The sequence below is a fragment of the Esox lucius genome, chromosome 6, assembly GCF_011004845.1.
Source record: "Esox lucius isolate fEsoLuc1 chromosome 6, fEsoLuc1.pri, whole genome shotgun sequence".
Classification (NCBI taxonomy): Eukaryota; Metazoa; Chordata; class Actinopteri; order Esociformes; family Esocidae; genus Esox; species Esox lucius.
In genome coordinates, this window is record NC_047574.1 from 13,400,652 (window position 1) to 13,426,671 (window position 26,020).

At 42.3% G+C, this 26,020-nt stretch overlaps 1 protein-coding gene across 3 annotated transcripts in view; it reads left to right on the forward strand.

Annotated features, from left to right (window-relative positions):
* slc8a1b (solute carrier family 8 member 1b) overlaps window positions 1-26,020 on the forward strand; it is a 132,223-nt gene that overhangs the window by 76,225 nt on the left and 29,978 nt on the right. For 2 of the 3 annotated variants that reach the window (XM_010889117.5, XM_020047599.3), the window contains exon 3: window positions 9,775-9,881. In XM_010889117.5, coding sequence (XP_010887419.2) covers window positions 9,775-9,881 — 107 coding nt within the window. Of the gene's footprint in view, window positions 1-9,774; window positions 9,882-10,317; window positions 10,422-26,020 lie in introns of all 3 variants that reach the window. The other variant, XM_010889118.5, reaches the window with a different exon arrangement.

Genomic DNA, 26,020 nt, shown 5'->3' on the forward strand with positions numbered 1-26,020 from the left:
ACAGGGCAGGACAGGACTCCGATTGGTGTTGACAGGTGAAGATGTGTTGTGCTACACTGTGTCTCGGTTAAGTACAGACGTCACCTTGACCCAGTTGGAACAGAACAGCAGATGGACTTGTAGCCTTCTGGGACTCGTCCAACTCCACATGTGATGACTGGGATGATTGGGATGACTGTACTCCCTCCCAGGCATCCTGTCAACAGAAAAACACAAAATATATGAGCACCTCGCCACGCACAGCCAGTAGCAGCCGCCCCATGTAGAGCCTAGCCAGCCGCCTGACAGCCCTGCTTTAGTTTCCGTTGGCTGACGGAGACGATCTCAACGCTAGCCATTCCTGGTTAAAGCTTTGAGGATGATAGTTAGGATATCTAACTTGGAGTGCCCTTGAATGTTTGTAAATGCGCTGGTGGTTAAATAGCTGAGCACTCTCTGGCATCTCACCCCAGTGTTGAGGACCAGTTTGGAGACGGCTGGGGTGGGTAGAGTTTCGTTCAGAAGAGTCTGATTTGAATAGGAAATAGGGAATTAGGAAAGGGATGGGTTCAGTTGCCTTTATACATTTTGCCTGGTTATTATTGAGAGCTATAACATGTCAGTTTGATATAGTTCTGGTTATAGTAGATCTCCTTTGTATCACAATTTCATAATATGGCTTAGTCATACATGGTCATCATTCCAGTGTCCAATGCAAGGGTCTGGTGCTCTGCATGAGATTTGTGAGCTAATGTATGTCCTAGTGTGTGAATTAGTGGGTGAGCTAGTGTATGAGTTAGCGTGTGAGCTAGTGTGTGAGCTAGCGTGCGAGCTAGCGTGACCATGTGACCGGCTCAGGGTCTACTCCCCTGAGGCTTGATTGTTCACACACTTTTGCCCCGCCCTTTGAGCATGGTCTACGGTTAAGGATTCTGTTAGTTTACTGGTGCTCCTTTTGTTCGATCGGCTTGTGTTTGTTGTGTAATATGTAACAACCACATCCCATGAATCACTGTTCATTACTGTACATTTGATCCCAATCCTTTCCTAAGAAGACCTATGGGAAGTTTGCCGTCAATCAGTCCATCCCCTGAAGACGAGAGTTACTCATGCCTGGTCTGACTGCTGTACCACTGATGGCTGTTCAGTTGTGTGTTGTCCATTGTGTGATTTTCCTCTGTGTGTTGTCCGTTGTGTGATTTTGCTCCTGTGTGTTGTCTGTTGTGTGAGGTTCTCCAGGAGACCTGTGGGAGGAGGACCAAGCAATATATTATGCGCTTCTTCAGTTTTCTGGGAGGGAGTGTGTTAGGAAAGTGGGCCAGCAAACATTTATGTAAGGCTGTGATGAGGGATTCAGTAGGCCCCAAGCATTTCCCACAAGTCCCTGCTCTAACAAGGCTTTTTACTCTGGGATATGTTGAACTGTTAGCACAAAAAACTGAATCGTTTTTCAAAATGAGATGAAGTCTCCATGAAACAGACTACTCATCCAATTAACAACCTTGAAACAGGCTCACTGGGACATTGTTACACACAGCACCGTTGGACCAAAATATTTCATTAAAAGGCTGATTTTCTGTGTTAAGAAAGCATTATCAACGCTTTTCACGCTGTGTTTAAATCAAATAAATATAGGTAACACACAGACATTTTCCTAATGCTGATTGAAAAACCCATGTCTGTTGGTGAGTCCTTTCTTGTTTGTGGAGCCGCGTTTTTCTGTGAGAGGGAGTGCGTGTGCTTGCTTGTGAGTTGTGTGTCTGACACGGTAACTGACCAGTATTGGTGACTGGGTTCTACTGGTGGTGTCATGTTACAACTGATGTTGTAAACCGTGGGATCGTCTCTCACTCTGGGATCCTTATTAGGGCAACTCCTTCAAGGGGAAAAGGAAAAAGATGGAGAGATAGAAAGAGTGGAGGAAAAGGGAGAGAACTTATTCTGGTTACGGTCACCTTTATCCCAGACTATAGTGATTAGACCTAGCCATCAATCTGAGAACAGACAGCTAAGGAGTTTGTACTGACTTAAAGAGGCAATTTTAGGTCTGATGCAACATTGTGTTATTATATGTGTGTTATTGTGCCAAAGTAGAAACTACCTCCCAAAGACAGGAACGTTCATTAAATTTAACAGATTGTTCACTTACCGTGGTCATGCTTCTCCATTAATGTTCTCTAGCATTCTAGATTCACATCCATTCTGCAATCTATAAGCATGAGAAGTCTAAAAACAGACAGAAAGAAAAACACAAAGTGTTTCCAAGAAATGACCAGCTGCTATGAGAATTAAAGGATGCTCATTTAGACCCCGGAATACGTTGAGAGTAAAAAAAGAAATGCAGTTGATTTTGCATTATAATACACACGGGTTATTCATATCAATAATATTGTCTTATTGTCTTCTCCCATAGTCATATGCAACGATCAATTCACACATATCTCGTTCTTTTTCTGGATGATTCTGTGACCATCCATTTCCCTGAGGGTTAATAGTACCGCCCCCTTTCTGGGAAGGATAACAATACTGTTTTAACTGTATCTGCCACCGCTGTGGATTCATATTGAGTTTAACAGTACCAATAATGTTCTTGTCGTGGCCTAAGCATGGACTGCTTTCAGGCTGAGAGAGGACCACAGTTATAATTCAAAGATTATTGGACTAGTTATGCCATATTAAACCACAACATGAAATCAGAACACCCCCCGCACTCAAACTTTGCACCTACACTCACGCATGCACACTCTTTAGCCTTTGTTTTGTCTGAATCTAACATCCGCCCACCCGCAATCTGCTCGCACAAACACCAACATTTAATGGATTAGCCGCCCCAATGGCCAACCTTTGTGAAAATGCAGCTACTTGATGGTAGGTTTTTCGTTGGACAAGGATTGGGTTGTGTTTTATTACTGGGCCATTAAAATGTCTGGTTGAAACCTCAGTAAATACGGAGAGCCACTAGCAGCCTGTGGTGTGGTCAACATGACGGAATACTGTCTAGCCTAGGTGAAAGCACTTACAAGCCTGAGGAACACCAAACTGACACACTGCATTTTTTCCAAGCTTAAAAAAAAAAAAGTGTTCCTTTCTAACCTGAATTTTCCGATCCAAATACGTCCCGATCTGTTGTGTGTTATGTTTTATTGCTTCCTGTGTGTGACAAGGGAAACTCCTAGCTCCTGCTCTGGAGAGAACTGACTCCCTCGCCTGCCTGCATGCTGCCTGCTAACGCTCACAGCACCATGGCAACAAGCTGGACAAACCACAGGGCCTGGCTCCCTCTCTCTCTCCCCCTCCCTCTCTCACTTTCTCTCCCTCACATATTGGTCCCTCTCTCTTCTCTTTCCTTCTCTTACCCCCCCTTCTCTCCCTCACTCTCCCCCTATCTCCCCTTCATTCTCCCTTCCTCCTTCTCTCCTCTCTTTGCTCACCCACTTACTGATCTCTCTCTCTCTCTCTTTTGTGGAGTCGGGAAGGTGTGTGTCAGCATTTGAATTAGTGTTTCATTAGCATAGTGCAGTCATACTATATCATAGTAGTAATCTGTTTTATAAGTGTTGTGGGGCTGTTACAGTTATTGTTTGGTTTGGCTAGTCTGCTGTAGTGGTGGCCTGAGGTTAGCTCCTCGTTTGGCTAATTGTGTTTTGCCAGTACTAGCTAAATGTGTAACTTGTATGGCTAGTATTATTCATATTTATGTAGCAATTAGAAGTACGGTCCTGTGGGTTTCACCTTAGTGGTTCTGTCTGTATGGTTAAAATGTTTGACAGTGTGTCTGTGTGGATCGTCTGTCTGTCAGTGTAGACTGTCTGTCTCTGTGTTACGTCTTTCTGTCTGTGTGGTACACCTGTCTGTCTGTGTGGTAGGTCTGTCTGTCTGTGTGATATGTCTGTCCACGTGGGAGTTAGTGTTGGGTCTATGTTATGTGATGGTTTGTGTTGGGTCTATGTTATGGGATGGTTTGGGTAGGGTCTATATTATGTGATGGTTTGCATTGGGTCTATTCCTAGCCATCCCATAAGGCATGTGTGGGGATGTCATCTAGCGTCCTCTTAGCCCAGCGTTGTCTGAAATGCGGTTGCAGTGTGTGTGTGTGTGTCACACACTTGACAGGGTATATTCCTCAGACACCAATGTCTCCCGGACACAATGCTATGATATTGACATGCTGCTCATTTCTGAACACTTTGGGCTCTCTGTGGGAAAAGGGCTTTCAAATGAATAACGTCAAATGCAGCAAATGCAGCTCCTGAGGAAAATGGGAGAGGATGTGGTTGCTGTGGATATTTGGGGTGTCCAAAAGTCAGCTGAAGGTTTGCAGTCCATTGCTGTGTGTGTGTGTGTGTGTGTGTGTGCATTTGTGTTTGTGGTGGCTGTGATCCCCTTGAAGCACGGAAGGGCAGTGTGCCGCCCGAGTGGTACCACACTAGGGGTCAGAGGTTGATTATCCTCCCGGCCACGCCTGTCTCAATGTCACTCTATAAAAATATCCCTGTTTGAGTCCAGCTGACAGCAGCACAGACACAGAGACAGACAGGCAGAGAGGGAGATTAGCAGACAGACAGACTGTGTGGAAACATGTAGCCTACTCTGGGATTTTACACAAGCTCAAAACTGCTTTCATTATGTATACTGATAAAAATTGGCCAGATGAAAAGGGGATGTGACTGATGATATTTTAATTAAGCTTTGAAATCAAGCCAAACCCTTTATTGACTGTCTTGTCTAGACTAATTAATGATTGGGCTGGACAAAAAAACGTCCTTACTTGCTGTGCTTGATTTTTAATCTTTTTTAAATCCAAAGTTTACAGGCACCAAAAGGGAACATGACCTGTACCAAACTCTTATGGGCTGTGTGTATTTCTCCTGTATAGATAAATACCATAACCAAATGGGTTTCCGTCTAAATAAACATTATGCCCAACCAAAATAAAGCCCCTGGAGCATGAAATAACTTTGACTTAATATTAATTTAATATCTAAATGGATCTGAACCTGACCAATTTTTCTTCAACTACATTAATACTCCTACTATGTTCTTATCTGCCCTCCTACCGCCACACATCAACTCAGTACTGCTCCTCCCTGAATACAGTATATAGCCAGGCTATTCCTATTTGTATCGTGGATTTATTTGATATTCAGACTTGTCATTGGTTTCACTCTGTACATATTCCTGATGTTACTGCTTTTTTTTTTTCACCTTTTTAATTCTGCATTGTTTTGGAAAGAGTCCATTAGTCAGCAGTTCACTGTTTGTCACACCTGTTGAATTAAATAATTAAAAATAATAAAAAAGTTTCATTTGAACAGATATGTTTTTGGAGCTCCAAAAAGGTACTTTAAGGTTGTCACATGCAGGTACCATTATACAATATATAGTACAGTGAATAATTTAGAATGTGTATTTTATAAATTCATGTTAAAATTGTGTGTGTATATATATATGTGTATATATATATATATATTTGGAGAGGTGTTCTCTTCACGGTTGAATCCCGGTTTTCACTGTACAGGGCAGATGGCAGACGTGTATGGCGTCGTGTGGGTGAGCGGTTTGCTGATGTCAACGTTGTGGATCGAGTGGCCCATGGTGGTGGTGGGGTTATGGTATGGGCAGGCGTGTGTTATGGACAACAAACACAGGTGCATTTTATTGATGGCATTTTGAATGCACAGAGATACCGTGACCAGATCCTGAGGCCCATTGTTGTGCCATTCATCCACAACCATCACCTCATGTTGCAGCATGATAATGCACGGCCCCATGTTGCAAGGATCTGTACACAATTCCTGGAAGTTGAAAACATCTCAGTTCTTGCATGGCCAGCATAATCACCGGACATGTCACCCATTGAGCACGTTTGGGATGCTCTGGATCTGCGTATAAAACAGCGTGTGGACCAACATTCCACAGGCCACAATCAACAACCTGATCAACTCCATGCGAAGGAGATGTGTTGCATTGCGTGAGGCAAATGGTGGTCCCACCAGATTCTGACTGGTTTTTGGACTCCCCTGGACATCCCCGGACCCCCACCAATACATTGAAACTGCACATTTTAGAGTGGCCTTTTATTGTGGCCAGCGTAAGGCACACCTGTGCAATAATCATGCTGTCTAATCAGCATCTTGATATGCCACACCTGTGAGGTGGATGGATTATCTCGGCAAAGGAGAAGTGCTCACTAACACAGATTAAGACAGATTTTAACAATATTTGAGAGAAATAGGCCTTTTGTGTACACAGAGAAAGTCTTAGATCTTTGAGTTCAGCTCATGATAAATGGGGGCAAAAACAAACGTGTGGCGTTTATAATTTTGTTCAGTGTATATTTAAATATATATATACGTATATATGTACATCCACACATACATACATATTCAAATGGGACACAATTCCTTCATAAAATAATGAACAAAAATACATTATTTAACATATACTTTATGTATTAATTGGTGTTTGTCTGTTTGTGCGTATATACATTATATATTTACACACAGACGTGTGTGTCTTCTCCAGTAGATGTGAAAGCTTTCTCATTAAGTATTCATGAAGACTGGGGCTGTCTTGCAAGAGTCCCTGTATCTGACCCATATTCTTTCTGAGGAAGCCCAGCGTTGTATGTTCTGTGTGTATGTGTGTGTTTGTGTGTTAATACGCTGTCATGCTGATCCAATCACAACAAATTATAAATGATCAGAACAACCTTTTGTAGCAGTATAGTGAGAGTGGGCCTTAGTAGTTACCGGTGCCAATAAAGGCATTGGATTGGTGATTGTGAGGGAACTTTGCAAGGCAACATTTCCCGGGGATGTTATTCTTACTGATCAATATGAGAAACTTGGAATTGAGGCAGTGGAGATGCTGAATTTCAAAGGATTTGAAGTTACTTACCTCTTGGAAATGAGGCAGTGGAAAGAGGCAGTGGAGATGAAGTTGCTTACCAGTGGAGCAACTTCTTTCTCACGTCCATAGATGGAACAGCTACAGCAGTGTGTGTAGACGTGTAGAGGATTGTGTCATGTGATTTCCTTCCATGCGGACCAAGAGGAGCTGTGATCACGTTGGTGAACAACACCCTGCACACCTTTAATATTTCATCATCATATCAGACCTAGCAAAGCTCCACACCTGTGTGTTTCTACACAGGAACACGTTCCCAGCACCCCCACCCCCACCACCCCCAAACACACGCACACACACTCAGCCCTGAGTTAGAACTGGAGATTAGCAAGGAACTGCACACACACACATTATAACAATCTCACTCTCTCCTAGTCTGATGTTGTTTTCTGCTGTGGGACTCCAGGGCCGTTTTGCCAAATCTGGAAACAATCTTCACTAGAGCTGTTTTGGTGGCCAAACACAGCGTTGCCGTGACAACCCAGGGATGTACTGTAAAGTGCATGAATCTGTCACAAAAAGGAATTAATCTGAAAAACATTCACTTATTTATGAATCCACAGATTGGGTTTCTCTGCGCTGCAGAGCACGGTGACGTCGTTTTGAGGCTGCGACTTTCCACCTCTGCTCTCAAATACTGTAACACCAGTGACAGATGGTCCTAGCATCAATCCGTTTAACACATGGATATTCTCAATCTCCATTCCAGGATTACCTGCCAGACAAATAACATACTACAAAATGCAGTATTGTTGAAGAGAAGGGTAAAGGTATGGAGCTTTGTTATGCAAAAGCTTTTATTGCGGTTATTATTTAACATATCCAGAGGAATACAGATTTGATTTAAGGTTTGACTTCAAAGAACGCAGCCTTTTTGGATAATGGATCTAATTTGATGAGCATGCCTTTCACCTGCTAGCTCCAAGAGCTTGACTCAGTGAAGGGAGACAAACAGCAGACAATAAAAAGCAGAAACCTTGACAGTCTTGTCAGGTGGCTGCAGGAAAAGAAAAAGTTATAAACTCTGGTCAGCAGAACGTTTACAGTGCAAAGCACACACAGGGATGAAAAAAAACAAATAATGCGCGCCTCAAATGAAGCTCTCGCCTTACATGTTCAGCAATCAACACTCTGACAAAACTGGATGACTAGGAAGTCAATTATTGTTGTTCTTGTGACATTGTGAGGGTGGGGGTCAGAGCCATTTTATGAAGGGCTTTCCTGTCAAGAACCTTTGTGATTCTGGGCTGCCTTCACTGTAGTCCCAGTATGAGGCCAATCAAACTGCAGGGTTTCTGTGATTTGAATAACCGCTGCGGCCTGATGCGAGTCTCGTTCTGACAACTTTCACAGCATGAAAAGCGGGGGCAGACGCACAGCCAGTGTGAGTTCACAGCTTTTCAGATGTTTAGGACAAAGTGTAATCATGAATTATTTCAAAACAGAATGTTCGTTGTGTGGAGTCGTTCATCAAGCAGCTAAGAAATGTAGGAGGTTTCTGTAAGTTGTATGCTTGGGCCTGTATGTTCCAGTCTGTCTGTATTTACAGATCATTTGATTTACTGTATATCACCATTGGTCAATCCTGGACCAATTGGAAGAGGCTCTGGTTCATGCTGTAGCCAATTGCTACTGTCCTTCCTGATAACAGTCTACTGGCTCGCCATGACTACTGCCAAAACTAAAACTGGCAGGTCCTCCATGCTCAGAAGGGCGCAGATTGATTCAGTCTCAATGCCTTCAGTGTGACATGTAATCTGGTGTGTTCCTGTATAACAGCTGACCGTGTGGTGTGTTTCGTGGGAATTCTTCTGAAGAGGAAGTACTTAGAAGTCTGGGGGGGCCCAGATGGGAAGGGGTTGGTTATTACCCAGGGAGGTTTTGTAGAGGTACAGGAACGTCCAGGGCCTTGCAGAGGCTAGCAATGATTTGAAGCAGCGCAGAGGAACTTTGTTGAGTGCCAGCGTCGAGGATTAAGTCGGTCAGAGGAGAATTTGGATGAAGATGGCCATGCAATGCAATTTATAATAGTTGTCCTTCAGGGATTCAGCTTCGACGTGAATTGGCTCACAAATGTAATGCGTAACGTGTACGCACCTGCCGATTTTAACGGGACAGCGTGGCGGAGATGGTCACCGTTACACCGGGCAGATCCATGTTTGGTCCGGGGTGGTTAGAAGAGCGCTGCTGGTAACGACGTATGAAGCTTGGTTCACACAGACTCTGACTGGAAATGTAAACTGTTATTTGCATTAATGGACACTGTTGGAGGCTTTGATGCATTTCTGTTATGGCAAATCAAGCCCGACGTTTTGAAGGGTTTGTGTTTTAAGCCTCACTATGTTGAAAACACATCCTACATCAGGACGATTAGCTTCGCTGTGGTATGTGTCGTAACTATGGACTGGTGTTCTATGTAGAGGGGAGGTCTTTACCACTGTGTCACAATTTGGATTGTTATGTATGGGTCCAGTTTCAGCTCAGCGGTTCTATGATCAGTGCGTCTCTTAGCCGCCTTTACGAACGGCTAGGTCTCTTCACCTCACACACACACACACACACATCTTCTTGGAAAAAGTTCATCTTTGATGCCCGACCTCAGCAAATGTGTGTGTGCGTGCGCGTCTTTGTAAGGTCTTTGAGTCTGGTGATTGCTTGGTTTGAGGGTGACATGTGATTGTGATGTTAGTCACCAGATATCCATTTTCCGTCATCTATCAGAACATGTGAATCATCTCCGTTTTATTCTCCTCCTCCTGCCCGCCTGTTCACTGTGTCTGGCCGGCTGGCTGCATGCTGCATGTTCTGTCTCTTTCCTCCTTTTAAACTCCATCCTGTCATTTCCTCACTGTCTCTTCCTTCTCTTCTCTTCTTCTCTTCCTTTAGCAAAATGATTAAGATCAGAATCATTGACGACGAGGAGTATGAGAAAAACAAGACCTTCTACGTGGAGATCGGAGAGCCTCGCCTGATGGAGACCAATGAGAGTAAAGGTGGGGGAGATAGTGTCGGGTGGTACAGGTGGAAGAGTCAGACCCTTCAACCCTGACCTCTGACCCTGGTCCCGGCGTCTGCTGCGTCGAGCCGCACTGCATGTTCACACCAGCAGGGGGCACAAGGATGGGCTGGGAGGATGCTGGGTAGAAATGATTCACACTGAAGAGTAGGACCACCAGTTAAAGCTGGCCCACTAAAACACACATAGACACACACATACACAGCATTTACTCAGATCAGCGTGTTCCTCTCCTACTCAGTGTGCCCTCAGTGGACGTGAACATGCAGAAAACCCACTCGTGTCACCTCCACCTCTCATTCCCACAACTGGTCAGGTGTACGTGCGTGTGTGTTTGTCCCTGTGTGTGTGTGTGCGTGTGTTTTAACATGCATGGTTCCAACCCCCTGCGTTGTTGTCTTGTGTCCCTGCAGGAAGACCATAGCCATTAGAATACTTGACCGTGAGGAGTATGATAAGCAGTGCTACTTCACCATAGAGCTGCAGACGCCACACTGGAGAAGGAGAGGCTGGACAGGTGTGAGAGCGCTGAAAACCAAACACCCAGGAGCTCACCTAGCTCCTCTTTTTTCTCTCTACCTCCTTTGTGTCGTGGCTTTTCTGTTTCCGATCTGTTCTCCCGCTCCTCCACAGACAGCTCTGTTTGACTCAGTGTACTCACACCTTTCCTCCTCTCCTTCTCCCAGCCTGGCTAACTGGCATTCTCACTTTTGCTCGGCTTCCTGTGTCGGATTGACTCAACAGAAATCGCACTCCACAATGCCATGCTGAATCCCAAATAGATCCCATCCGACCTGCCGTCCGCCGTGTTCACGCGCGCCTCTGACGTTGGCGAGTGTCCATGGTGGGGGTCCCTACTGTATATGATTCTGGGTTTTTTTTTTCTCCATTTTCACTCAAGAGAATGGATCGGCGTGCCTAATTGTGACACGTGCATATGTTTATATCTGATTTCAAGACTCGACACATTACAAAACAAAATACCTCTTATACGAAATGAAAGGCATTCTAAAACAATAGGAGGGATTTGTTCATTTGAATTGCATGCTCATTTGATTAATTAAAAGTTGATCATGAACTGCATCCTTCAAGTCCTGAAGAGTGTACCTGAGTTGATGTGCAGGTCCCCCCTGCCACTCTCAGAAAGTCACACTGTGAGTTGTGTCATCAATATGGGACAATGGAGGACACTCCGAACAAATGCATAGGACAAAGGGGCTGGCTTGGAATGCACTGTTAGTCTCAGTGGGCCGAATATATTACATCAACATGCTTACAGGATATACTTCCCATAAAGTTACATTATCACATATTTAATAGGAAGTAATAGCAGAAATAAATTGAGGTAGAAATGGAACAGATTAGATAGTGTATACTGCCTGATATCACATATTAGTTTGTATTTCGCAAAATAAATCATTATTAGACAAGTGTGTGTGAGTTTTCCTGGTGCACTAGCAGTCTCTCACCACTCTGAAAAACTCGTGAATGTAACCCCCCTAATAGGTTACACATAATTTATGGTTTTGAATGAATCTCAGTCTACCTATTACAGTAATATTGCCATGTTTATGATACAACCTGATCAAGATTTATGACTCTAATGGAGGGAGATTTAATTACAAATGATTACAGGATTCAGATCAAACAGAGGACAATCAGGACAACCTGTCATAAACGATATGTCAAATCAGATATGATTATATGTATTTACATACATTTTCCATTTCTCATTTTAATGTCTTATACTGTAGTTAGTGTATTCATCTTTCGAAAACCATATACAGTACATGTGCAATAGTCTTATGCACCTGAAAGTCTAACTAAAGTCATTTATTTGGATAGCAAGTGTTTATTTGTAAAGAAGGTTTCTATGTGGAAAAGGTTAGTAACCATTTATTTGACATCACATAAAATCACTGAGATTATAATCTGGTGCACCAAAACTGTTGCAAATTATTTGAAAGTCATTAGAGTGATTTGGATGGGTCTAGCCTTCCATAAAACCTGGGCAAGTTTGGTCTTAACCATATGGGTGTGTGGTAACATCAATCAGAGGTCAAAATACATGCCGTCAAAAGAATACTTATTGATGCCCATCAGTCTGGGAGGGGTTACAAAGCCATTTCTAAGCAATATGTAATATCCAGAACATTGGCAATCTACCAAATGCAGGCCCAGAGCTGACCAAAAGATTATCATTAAAATCTCTAAGAACCTGTTATGGAATACATCTCTATCACAAACCACCGGGAAACATGAAGGGATCTGTCTTGCCACAGTCAATGTCAAAATGCAAGAGTGAACTTTCAGAAGGAGACTGCATCAGTAAGGAAGAAGCCTCTGCTCTAACAAAAAAATAAATAATAGAATATCACAGCTGAAGATTGACAGATAATACTTGGGTAACGACCAAACCTACTGGAACAATGTGCTCTGGACAGATCAGTCAAGTGTGGAGGTGTTTGGCTGCAATGCCAGACACCACATTTGGTGACAACAAAACTATGCCTGTGAACAGTATCTCACGCCAACTGTAAAGTGTGGCATTGTGGCTTGGAGTTGCATTGCTGCCACAGTGCCTTGCCAAATTGCCATTACCGAGTCTGCCATAAATTCCATATTGTACCAGAGAATTCTTAAGGGGATTGTCAAATCTTGTGTGTTTTGACCATCTGTCAAAAAGCTAAACCTGAACCGAACATGGATCGTGCAACAGGACAATGATCCAAAACACACAAGCAAAGCTACAACAGAATGGCTGAAAATGAAGAAATGGAGGGTTATGGAATTCCAGAGTCAAAGCCCAGATGTCAATCCTGTCTAAATGCCATCAGAAGACTCGATGCAGGCCATGCATGCAAGAAAGCCAGTTGATGTTAAACACTGATAGACAGGTACAAGAAATGACATGTAATTATTTAGGCCAATAGGAGCAAACGCTAGCTATTGAAACTTATGTTGATTCTAGATGAATAAATGATTGCACAGTATGTGTGTCTTTTGTTAAGCTACATTACTTAACATTTTCAATAGTGTTAAACTGAAAATGAACATATCCATTTACAGAGTAGTATGAGGATTTACTTACTTTTCCACATGACTCTACGCGCAGCCACAGATGTAGTCCATGAATCCCCAGGAGGCCTATAGAGGCAGTGATCATAATGAATGGGCAATAACTGACTGATTGAGCCCAACAAGCTAACACTAATTAGCTTTGCTCTGCCTCCTCTTTCAACTGAGCCCCGTCGACACTGTTAGCACAGCTAGCTCCATTAGCATCATTAACCTCCACTTGCGGGGAGGAAGACAAAGGAGAGACGGTGTTCAAGGCCCACTGACACGGCAGAGGCTCCTTGCCGAAGTGGAGGCCAACAGCTGTCGTCCTTGAAGTAGCTGCACTTCCTTTGACAAACACAGCCTCTAATTAACGTCAAACTTTGATTGCTTGAGAGGGAATCAAGACCAAAAAAAAGATTTAAGGCGCTCAATGTGTTTGTTTACTTTTTATTTTGCCTTTATTTTAACAGGAAAAACCCATTGAGCAATCTTGGGAGATTATAAAAGCAGCAGCCTGCTGGACCATGTTCAGTAACTACTTAGTGCAATGTTAAGGAGGCTACAAAGATAACTGGGCATTTACAAGACTGCCTAGTAGATAAAAACCCACAAATGAAATTGTCTGTGTGAAGCTAGAGAAGGCCACCATTTTCTATGCAGGGATGATGCTGCATGCATGTACAGCAAATCCCCATAGTCAATCAAAGATAAAAAGGTGGCTTGAACAAGTTTCTTTGTAGCATCAGAAGGGAAACAGGACTTATTACTAAAACAAAAACCAAATTTTGGACTAAATTACCTGTTATTTACTTTGAGCTTAGTAGGGTACTACTTCAGATATTTGCAATCACCATTGCCAAAACGGAGCTGGGTGATACCTACATTCTGTCAATCATAAACCATTCTTGGCTGGGGGTGGTCCTGTCTTGGTTGGAGGCGGACCTGTCTTGGCCGGGGGGTGGTCCAGCGCTGAGCTGCAGCATGGGTTTGATCTCTATTCAAAGGCATTTAAACAATACCCCCCCCAAAAAACGGTGTGTCTGGTATACAGTGCCTTGGCAAAGTATTTGTACTTTTGACTAATTCTCTCATTTTATTGAATTACAAATGGTGCATGGAAATTGCTTCCTGTTAGATTTTTAAATAAATTATTGTAATTTGCATTTTTATGTTGTTGAATTTTGGTTAGAGAAAAAAACTGAAATATGTTGCAAGCATATGTATTCTACACCATATACATTATTATTTGGTATAGAAACTTTACCCCCAATATTCATTATCGATTATAGAACCACCTTTTGCCGAAATAACAGCTTTAAGTCTTTTGGTATGAGCTTTGATTTTGGCTCATTCGTTCACTCATTCACTCATTTGCTCCAGGTCATTTAGGTTGGTTATTGGCAATTTTGACTCTGCCACTAGGAAATGTACCTATTTGTTCTTGAGACACTATAATATTGCTTTGGCCATGTGTTTGGGATCATTGTCCTTCTGAAAGTTAAATTTCCTCCCAAGCTTCAGATTTTTAAAGGACTTGACCAAAAACCTCCATCTTGGTCTAATCTGAGCACAAAACCTTTTTCCCACATTGCGGCTGGGATACTCTCATGCTTTCAGGTGGTACTCTCTGAGTAATGGCTTCATTCCAGCCACTTTCCAATACAGTGTCATGCAGAGCCATTGATATGGTTGACTTGTGCACCATCACTCCACTCTTAACCACTGTACCCTTCACTGTTGGCCTCAGGCTTCTTTGTTTGACTGCTGAGTTTTGAGGGACAGCCTTTTCTTGGCAGTGCCAGGGTAGAGGGATACAGCTCCCACTCTCTCTCTTTGCTTTTCGGGGATATTCAAACACTTCATATTCATTTAGTATCTTGTCCAAATCTATGCGGTTGTATTACTTAATCTCTAACTTCTGTAAAATGATCTTTGGTCTTAATTTTCCTTCAGATTCTCAGTTTGACTTCAATACATTTGATCCTTCAACATTATTTTTTTTGTACTGGATATGTGAATACTTTAATGGTTCAGAGGTTATGATCAAAATTAAAGTAACAGTGTCCTCATGAGGCCAATTTATTTCATCTGTGTGAATTGAGAGCTTTCATAGCACGGTGGTTGACTTCTGATGCAAGCAATATATTTCATATTTTTTCTTTTTCTTTCCCGTGTTTCCCACGATAAAACCAATTCCTCCTTACAATAATTGAATTGAAATATGAAAAAAAGCGCAATTAGAATGTACCATTTGTAATTCAGAAAAGTTTGAGAATTGGCCAGGGATTGAATTATTTTGCAAGGTTCTGTGTATTTGCTTTGTATATTTGGTAATAGTAATGCGTTACACAGAAAGACAGACAGATAGCATTGCTTTCTTAATAGCCTCATAAAGCCTCATAAAGGTAATTTACCAATGTCACTGAAATATTTTGAAAGCAGAATCAGTAGATTCAATAAAAGTGTAATTAATGACAAAAGCCTTACAATCAAGCAATTGGCATTATTTGTGATTAACTATGCCACCAGTTTGTGGCCAAAATATTTACTTTAATTTCATTTTATATTGAAAGTTTGTCAAATGTTATTATAGGAAGGACTTTTCATTGAAACGCTCAACCCCATATTAAACAACAAATGGCAATCACTGAGTTGATGGTTTATATTTAATGTAGGATAATGTTTTACAGCCCATCATGCTAACCTCTAGGCCGCCATAAAACCATGAAAGCTTTTTAAATGTTTCTTCTACATGAGAGTGCCTTGATTACTACTAAAAGGCTTGTTGTCCTTAATGAAGTTTCAATTTATTTTTGTCCTGTGAGGCTGTTTCTCCAGATATATGGCATAAAACCCTCAAAAGTTACACAACTTCTAGTAATATTTTCAGTAATATACTGTGCTCCCTATGCTACCCGATCATCTTTCTGCCTGACGGCTCCAAAGGGTTGGAAAGCATGCCCCCTCTGCTGGGTGACTGATGTGTCCTGACAGCAGCCTGGTTTGGTGTTGCGTTGCTGCATGTCACTGGAGTGTCCTCTGCTTCCCCTCCGTCGTCTGCATGCATTTCATCCCTGTTTTTCCGGCACTTTCTTTTTCCTGTCTCTGTTTAATCTGTTCTCCATTGTTTTCCATTGTGTTCTCAAGTGGGTTTTATTGGGAATGTACCGCAGGCTTGTATGTGTAAAAGCAGTGGTGTGAAACTAGTGTCTGGTGGATTTATGGCTACTGACTTGGATAGCGTAATTATGTTCTCTTAGTGACAGGTCACAATGAAATATGACCATATGCCAGTCTTCTGTATGAGTCCCCTGTATTCAGCTAATGAGTTTGAAAATGTGTGGGTTCATTAATTACACTTAGACTCTGTTAGTAGCATGGGTAATGTAAATATGCATTTACCCTGTGAGATCTGTAAATGTGTGGGTAGACTAATTACAGCCACCACATTAAAGAGACAGGGATGGTAAATGTTTTGGTCTACGGTTAATTGTCTGGACTGAAGATGGAGTTTTACTTAGTTGCCTTGGACTGTTAGTCTACACAGTCTGGCTGGGTCATATTGGACAAATGAATGTCAAGGGGTCAATCCACTGAGATTCTTGAGGATACAAAACCCTCTGAGAAACTGTGGCTATGTAAGAGCATTGCTATTGTGCTGGGAAATTAGTTAATGTGCATTATGTAGTATTTGTGTACTGTACTTGTCAGTGAATACGTGAATGGCTATGTCTTTAACCAATACGCCACTGAGCCTCATGAATTGCTTGGAAATGGCTATGCCTCTTGACATTTTATAATTTTGTTAAAGCATTAACATCATGCCTAGTCTGAGTATTTCATTAGACATCATTAACCACGGTGTTAAACTAAGTAATGTTTCTTATTAAGTTTACTTCCACCACAAATAGCATCTATGAACTGAATTACTTTTGCCACTGGCCGTTTTAAAAGCTTGTTAGCTAGTATTATGTCATCAGGCAACATAAGCACTGTGTTGAACTGAGTAACGTTTCTTGTTAAGTTTACTTCCACCACAAATAGCATCTATAAATTGCATGGCTTTTGCCACTGGCCATTTTAATAGCTTATTAGCCATTTGTGAATGACATTGATACAGTAACTACTGTAACAATATAAGTGACGATAACAGACTTTTTTGGCAAGTGAAAAGACGAGAGAATCGTGTAGTCTGCAAAGTTTTTGTCTATCCTGAACAAATCCTGAGGCATAAATCGAAAATCCGCCAGAAATAGTCGCAATATAACAGTAAACAGTTTCATTTTAGGCTTCCTATAACGTAGCTACTAAAGGGTTGTAGCCAGTGAGGTTTTTGTGTATCCTGAACAAATCCTCTTTTCCCACCAGCTGTTGTAACTGCTAAGTAGCCATTCGTGAATGACACTGATACAGTATCTATCAAAATAGGTGACGATAACTGACTTTTTCGTCAAGTGAAAAGACGAGAGAATCATGTAGCCAGCGAATTGTTTGTTTATCCTGAACAAATCCTAATATCCACCAGAACTGTTTCATTTTAGGCTTCCTATTAAATATCTACTGAAGGTTGTAGCTAGCAAAGCTTTTTTCTGTCCTGAATAAACAACGTGTTTTGACTGTGACGGGAGTCAGACGCGGGACCTGCATAGACTGCATCGCACACTTTTAACAAGAAGCAGTTAGTCACTCCCTCCCCCGCTCATCCACACAGTCAGTCAGTCAATCAGTCAGTCAATAAGAGATATTCGCTCTTCTAGGCCGGCTCCGCTTTACGTGGTCCGGCAAAAAAGCAAGTGCATCCTTGTCTCTCCACCATTCAGTAATGTCACAGTGTCCTCCGTAGTTTAGGAAGGCAGCTGAAAATATACTTAGAAATATTTCAAAGGCATTTCAAAATGGTGCAGTAACCCCAGACATCAGACCACTAAGTGTCCTCGGAAGTACAGTACGATACAGTTTCATCAAAGAGGGTTAAGTATGAAGGTACGCATAAAAGGCATCTTCGGTCGAGGCGATGTAATGGTGACTTGGCACAGCTTGTGCGTAGAAATACATAATAGGGTCTATTTCAAACGTGTAATTATGCCGCTTTCAAGTGGTTGCGGTAATGAAAGTTTCCACAACTTAAAGGGGAACCACGGCACATTTAAGGAAATTTGTCAAGGAACCTGAATATGATGGGCTGTGTGTCACTGTAAACAGCTCCCTCACTCTGGAAAAGCAGGTCTACGTGACATCCCCCCCTCACTGCAGTGCTACTATCTGCTCCATGCAGCTTTGTGGACTAACACTGGTCTACTGAAGCATTTGTACGTTTTATCACAGCGGAAATACTTTCTTAGACCAATGGAGATATGCCGTATACATTGAATGTGATTAATTTGGGTCATGAAGAAAAGAAAGGAGGAGAATCAATCTGCCATAGGGCTGAACGGGGCGGTGTGCTGTGCAGTGCTTCGGTTGTGTTCTGTCTCCGGGTTAATGCTTTGAAAGAGAGATGTTCAAAAAAACAGGCTACTACCGAGGCCTGATGACACTTCTGTTCAACATAAATATTCCTCATGAAGCCATTTTTTACGTCAGCAGTTGTCAGATATGACTTATTGTAAAAACCTGACAGTGACAGCCTAGTGTTTAGGAGAAACTCCCACTGATTCTGTGTAAGCCTGGACTGGCTGATAACATCCGCCTTTAAATTCCTCGGGATTCAAATGTGTCAGATTAAATGTACCTATGTGCTTTATCTCACAATCAATTGGGCCTCCTGAATAATTGTGACAGAACATATTTTTTTCTTGTTGTAAATGCCTAATTCCACAAAGTTATATGTAGCGCATAGTAGCACTGCAGTGAGGGGGAGGGTGCATGTGACACGAGCTCTAGCGCTTCCCCGTTCTCCTGGACTGGGAGCTGTGCACAGTGACTCACAGCCCAACACTGGCTCAGAGAGATTCAGGTACTTTGAAACACTTCCAAAATGTGTGTGGTCCCTGAGACAATGGCTTGAATTGAGTTCCTGTTAGCGTGCAGGCTTTAACTGTTTTGTTTATTAGCATGTCATGCATTCTTATCAAAACCTAATTTCCCTCACTTTCCTCCAGGCTTTTAATAGTTTGAGATTTTGAATTTAGATTTTGATTAAATTAACAACGACCTGAGAAACCCCACCCTCTATTGGGCATCAACTGATTTGGACTTCCATTTACCAAACAGGGGCTGTGTTTGATTCCCATGGAGAAGCTCTAAGCTAAAAGCTAAACAAATGACAGGGCTACATATGTCTAAACACAACCTAATGAGAGCTGAACAGACAGTACACACAAATGGAAGCGTACATGCACACACACACAAACACACACACAAAAACACACAGATTGCGTATTGCGTATCTCCTCTAGAGACACAGGGTGGCCTTGTAGAGGTTTTTGTTACAACCCTCTCCTGCTACACTTGTCTTCTCACTTAGTCTAGATGCTCTCTGTTCTCCTCTGAAACCAGATTATCAAAGCTTGCTAACCCAACCTTTCCATGGTCCGCGGCCATCAGCTCGAATGTAGCCTTCTACATTCCACACACTTCCTCCAAAAGAGAAGTCATTGAGAATACAGCATTCTCACAAAAAGGAGAATCTGCATGACTCAACTCTACGCGTCCACGGGCGCTGGATCGATCAAAACACAGTGAATATATACACTGAGAAACGCAGAGGAGTGAAGAAGTGATGTAGGAGAGATGAAAACAAGGAGAGAAAGACACAAAAGAGGAAAGGTCTATAACCAAACATCTCTCCTGGATGATTGACAGCTCCCTCCTTGCCCCTCCCTCCCTCCATCCCTCTCCGGAATATTCCACCAGTGTTAGTGAGAGGTGCTCTGCAGCAGTACGGGGCATTAGTGGCCGCTCCGGGGACGGGGATGGATAACAAGGTTACTGAGTCGGTAGTAATTACAGCTGAGACTCACCTCCCTTCTGATTGAGGTTATTAAGTCACTCATTACGTTCGGTTAACACCTCAGTCTGGTGGGGCTCCAGCAGGCGTGACTGGCCCTCAGAACCATTTGAAACAAATTCACAACTGCCAGTCGGTTTCAGCCTATGTGGAAGGGCTTCCATTCGTATGAAAACGTCTTAACAGCACACTTATCGATCTGAGCTGTTGCTGTGAGATTAAGAAGCACATTTTTTACGCCGTCCATAATCCAGAGACCTTCATATACAGTGTCAGTCAATGAAAACCGCTACGGCATCCTCCTTCACATTCCTTGGCCCCGCTACCTCAGCCCTTGTATGGTCGTAGCTGTGTGACTGGGTTCCAAAGTGTCCATGCTGGGGCTATCAAGGGGAACAAATGGCTTTGGAGTTGACGCTAGCCCAAAAGCCCAAAGTACACTGCACTGGACTGGAAACAAAATTTTGAATGGTTCCCCTCGCACCCAGGTAGATCTCGGCACTGGGCCGTGGGACAGCAGTGATTCTGAATTACAGCTATGCGCCCAAGAGACTTTCGAAATAAAGGAAAGAGAGAGAGGGAGGGAGGGAGGGAAGAAGTGAGAGAAGTAGTCAGAGAAGTAGTGGGAGAAGGAGGAGTGAGGGAGGAGAGACAGAGAAGGGGAGAGGAGGGAGGTAAAGAGTGAGAAGGGGAGTTAGAGAAGGAGCGAAAGAGAGAGAGAATGAAGAAGATAGGACTGGAAAGGGAGCAAGAGAATGAAAGCCAGCAAGACAGCATAGAGGCATTAGAAGCCTCTGTGATTCAAATTAAATAATAGCATGAATTATTTTTGTTTTGTCCCAAACATTATACCAAGTATACAAGACAGTCTTTTTCATCATCATGATCATGTTGTTTTTGAATTCACACATTTTAATAGAGTCACAGTAGGCCCATATATTTCTATATTTTCAAGTCGCATCCACTTATACTGATGTTCTCTAGGGCCCTCTGGGCTCATGGACGGACACTAGGTTGTAGGTTCGACATCGTATTCCTTTCACATCATGGCACATTTCAGAACACCCTTCCAGTCTCACTGAGCACATGTAGAACGCTGAACACTGTAGACAAATTCAGTGACGGCATGTTGGCTCTGAAAATTCACGGAGAACGCTCTTTGATGTTGATTGTATAACGCTTGTGCTGAAGATCTTCTGTCCTCCCACCACTATTAGCCATCCACTGTTAACAGACCTAGGAAGCAGCGCAGTGTTATTATGCTACTCACCCCTGGGCACAGACACTCAGGTTGTCACAGTAGCATGTCTGTTCATGACCTGGACACCAGTGAGAAGTCCTCCACCAAATACACCCCTGAAAAACCTAATGGGCCGGACACAGCTGGATATTCCTACGCCACCATGCGCATAACAGCCCCTAATGGTCCTAACACGGTGGAGAATACCTCCTCAAATGGGCTTTAATCATCTCATTATTTAACCACACTTGATAAGGTATAATAAAATCAAGTCATAATGGCTTTACATTCCCTTATACATCATTTGAGGGCTTACATAAGGTACTTACTGCATAGCTTAATGATCAGTGTGCTGCATTGTCTTGCGTCAGATGGGCTGACATCCAGAGGGCGGCAAGGGAATAAATAAACCCACTTGTGACTTGAATGATTCAATTTATGTTCCGTTTTTAAATAATAAAAGAAGCATGAAATTGAAATGTACAACGTAGGCCCTATTGTTGCTTTAGGATATACACCTCAGTAACAATTGTATGTTTAATTTAGGACAAATTCACGTCATAACATTAGCCACTATAATCCATTATTTTATCTGTGAAAAAAGTTTTTCTGAAATAACGTGGTGCCTTGGGGGATTCCACTTCATTCATGAAGGCTGCATGGTTGCAGACCTGCTGGAATGGGCCGCTGGGATTGGGAAACAAAACATCAAGCTGGGGGGGACTGTCAAGTCGGAAGTGGAAAAAGCTCTTCTATTCGAAGCAAGTCATCTTAACTGAGTTATAGATGTGGAGCACCTGCCAACACACATGAAGTTGTGCAAGTGCTCATGAATAAACCACTGCAGTGCCGGAATTGCAAGAAGGCCACGAACCAAGTGTGGACCAGGAGAATCGATGTACAGAAGAATCTGATGATGTACATAACAGCAATTATAATGGGTGTCACGTTGCAGAATTCACAGAGGGCCCTGCTTGGGTAAAAGAGGTTGAAGGGTGTGAGCTGTACAGCAGGTTTCCTACAGGGAGACGGAGACATGGGTAAGATACTCCTCAGCTTGTTCTGAGTCAGAATGGTGTTCACCAGCTGATACAAACACACTGATTGTAAAGGAGCTAGATTTTGTTAGTTACACTATTCCTTAGACTATTAGTGGGTTTAGAAATGAAGGAGTTAAAGGAGTTAAAAGATAAATTATATTTATTCATGATCTTTCCCCCTTTCAGGAGCATGAACCTGTGTAAGGATGTGATTTGGAATGAACATTCATTGATTTAAGTGTTTGAAATAGCTATTTAGGGCGTTATACCAGAGACGAAAAAGAGGCAGCAGAAGAAGAAAAATAAATCTCTAAAAAACAAGAGCAGTTAATAGATGACATTGAACTGCAGCCTTGACCTTTGACAGGGATGTAGCTTGTTACAATGTCTTGTCAGCTATGTCGTCATATGCAGCAAAAGGGTTTATCTAATATTATTCACTGAAGAACAGCAAAAAGGGATAGTAACATTTTAGAATTTTAATACAGAATATTGTAGCTTACATTTTTTTGTTTTTTAGTGGTGGTTGTTAGTTATGAGGCAGATCAGTGCACACGTCTGTCGTAAGACCATGGCTGAATCCCAAATTAGCCCCTTGTCGTCAGCCCTTCGTTTGCGCAATCAACCGTCTCTGACATTTACACAAGTGTCCCAAAGCTGAGGGATTGAAAATGATAAAGTGTGTTGGTGCTAATTACAACCTCAAGTGTCCCCATTGATGCAGCCATCAGGAGTTAAGTGGAATCTCATAAGACACAACATTGTTTTTTAACTTGGAACAATTTTACACATTAGGCGTGTGTAATTACATGACATGAGTATTTTGATTTAGAGACTTGTCACATTTAAAGCATGTAATACTTCCTTAATCCAATGTTTTTGTTTGACTATTTAAAAATGGAACATTTCATCATTTAAGTCACAAGTGTGTCCTGATCTTGATGGACTTATTTATCCTTTCGTTACTCTCTGGAAGTCACCCAATGGGTCCCGTCATCAACAAGAAAATGGAGGAACAAGGTGGCAGGGGTAGAGCTGAGGGTCTGGTTTGCTATTCATGGATTAAGGATTAGTGTGCATTTTGAAAATGTTTAATGTCTTAAATAGACATATTTAGTTCAATTTTCAGTTACATTTATTAGATCTTCCAAATACATACCTTTATATTTTTAAAGAACTTGTGATGTGCTGCTAATGTTTTGGTCCAGTTGCCTGCTGTGAAATCCAGCTCTCCTTCATTTCATCTTTAAATAGGCAGGAAGTCCCATTGACTCCAAATAATCTTATAAAAGTAGCCTGCAGATTCACCAGACTGTCGCTATGACATACACTGTCCTGGTTCTGCACTGATCCATTTTAGGGTGTCTGTGATAAATCTGACATTAAAAGGCAACGAGACTGGCACGATCTGTCTTTTCCACCCTGGTCTTGATCTCTTCTGAGACCCTTTCACTGTGACATTGAAGGTAATCCCCTTCCAGACAGGAGACATGGAACCAAACAAAAGAGAGACATGGAGGAAAGAAAGTCCAGATTAGACTGCCTCCTTCTTCCCATGTGACTTGTCTCTCTTAATCTGTGTCTCTCCCACACATCCTGCTTCGTCATTTGATCAATCACGTAAGCTCAGATCTTTGGTCAGCTGTCCAATCCTGTGTGGGTGCTAATAGTCCAGCATGCCCATTTACCAGAATTAGGAAAACATTTAAAATGAAACCAAAATAAATATTCCCACAACCCTTGACTAATAATGATAAGAAATGTTTATCGTCAAAGCCATTATGACGCAACACACAGATAGCGAATCCCAGGGTTAGCATGTTTTTCATGCAGCCAAGACTCCCACACATTCAGTATACACACCCCTGTTAAAATGCCAGGTTCTTGTGATGTAAAATAATGAGACAAAGATAAATCATGTCAGAACTTTTTCCACCTTTAATGTGACCTATAATGTGAACAATTCAATTGAAAAACCAACTGAAATCTTTGAGAGGAAAAAATAGAAAATAAAAAACTCACAATAACCTGGCTTAAACTAATACTTTGTTGAAGCACCTTTTGATTTTATTACAGCACTCAGTCTTTTTGGGTAGGAGTCTATTAGCATGGCACATCTTGACGTGGCAATATGTGCCCACTCTTCTTTGCAAAAGCACTCCAAATCTGTCAGATTGCGAGGACATCTCCTGTGCACAGCCCTCTTCAGATCACCCCACAGATGTTCAATTGGATACAGGTCTGGGCTCTGGCTGGGCCATTCCAAACCACTAATCTTCTTCTGTTGAAGCCATGCTTTTGTGAATTTGTATGTGTGCTTTGGGTCGTTGAACTTCATCTTCAGCTTTCTACGGTGAACTTCATCTTCAGCTTTCTAACGGACATCTGAAAGGTTTTGTGCTTTAATTGCCTGGTATTTGGAACTGTTCATAATTCCCTACACCCTGACTAAGGCACCGGTTCCAGTTGAAGAAAAACAGCCCAAAAGCATGATGCTGCCACCACCATGCTTCCCTGTGGGTATGGTGTTCTTTGAGTGATGTGCAGTGTTGTTTTTGCGTCAAACATACCTTCTGGAATTATGGCCAAAAAGTTCAACCTTATTTTTAACAGACCATAACACATTTTTTCACAGTTTTTTGGGAGACTTCATGATTGTTTTTGCAAACTTCAGCCGGGCTTGGATGTTTTTCTTTATAGGAAAAGGCTTCCATCTTGCCACCCTACCCCATAGCACATTCATATGAAGAATACTGGAGATTGTTGTTACATGTAGCACACAGCCAGTACTTGCCAGAAATTCCTGGAGTTCCTTTAATGTTGCTGTAGGCGTCTTGGAAGCCTCCCTGACCAGTTTTCCTCTTTTTAGAGGGATGTCCAGTTCTTGGTAATGTCTCTGTTGTGCCATATTTTCTCCACTTGATGATAAATCTCTTCACTGTGTTCCATTATCTTTGTCTCATTTTTTCACATCACAAAAACCTGGCATTCTAACAGGGGTGTGTAGACTTTTAATATCCACTGTAGTGATCATCGAATGGCTTAGACGGGATGGCTTTGTAGCAGTGCTGGTTTTATTTGTCTTTCACCTTTTGTGTGTTACGCGTGTGTGGATCAGTGGTTTTACCACTGAAGCCACTGATGTTGTTTAACCTGCCAACACCCTCCTGGTCTAATCCTTGTTACTCCCCCATCACCTCAGAAACCATTACCAGCCTTTCCTACTCCCCCCTCCTGTCACCACTCTGAAACAGCCCTTTCAATCAGGGACAGGACTACTTGAAGGTGTTGAACAAGAGGGGTGGAAGAAAGGAGTAGAGGGTCCAACAGCTTTCACTGTTATCTGTACAATTACCTGTTATTCTTCAAGAGGATGGGAAGTGCTGGAACAGTGCCGACTAGCCCGAACAGGGCCCTAAGCAGAATTTCATTTGGGGCCCCCTCTCCCCTATCGATCGGGGGCTCCCTAGCAGTCAGGGGCCCTAAGTGACAGCTTACAGTATGTCCTGAGTTGGAACAATGTTGGTTTTTTGTGTGTACATATATTTACTTGGTAAAGGGACTGAGTAAATGTTTGTACTGTAAGATGCGTAGAAGTCCAAATTATAGTAAATCTGCAGCAATGGTGGAATGATAGTGTTTTACAAATATATTTAATATTTTGGATGCATACAAAAGCCTGGCTTTAAATAAGGCACAATCTTCTCTCCTCAGTTCACTTGGTTTATATGTGAGAAAACAAGCACTGACGACTGACCAAAAGTTAAAATACAACTTTCAACTTTCAGAGTTGAGAAGAGAGTTGGTTTGAATGCGCTGTTGCT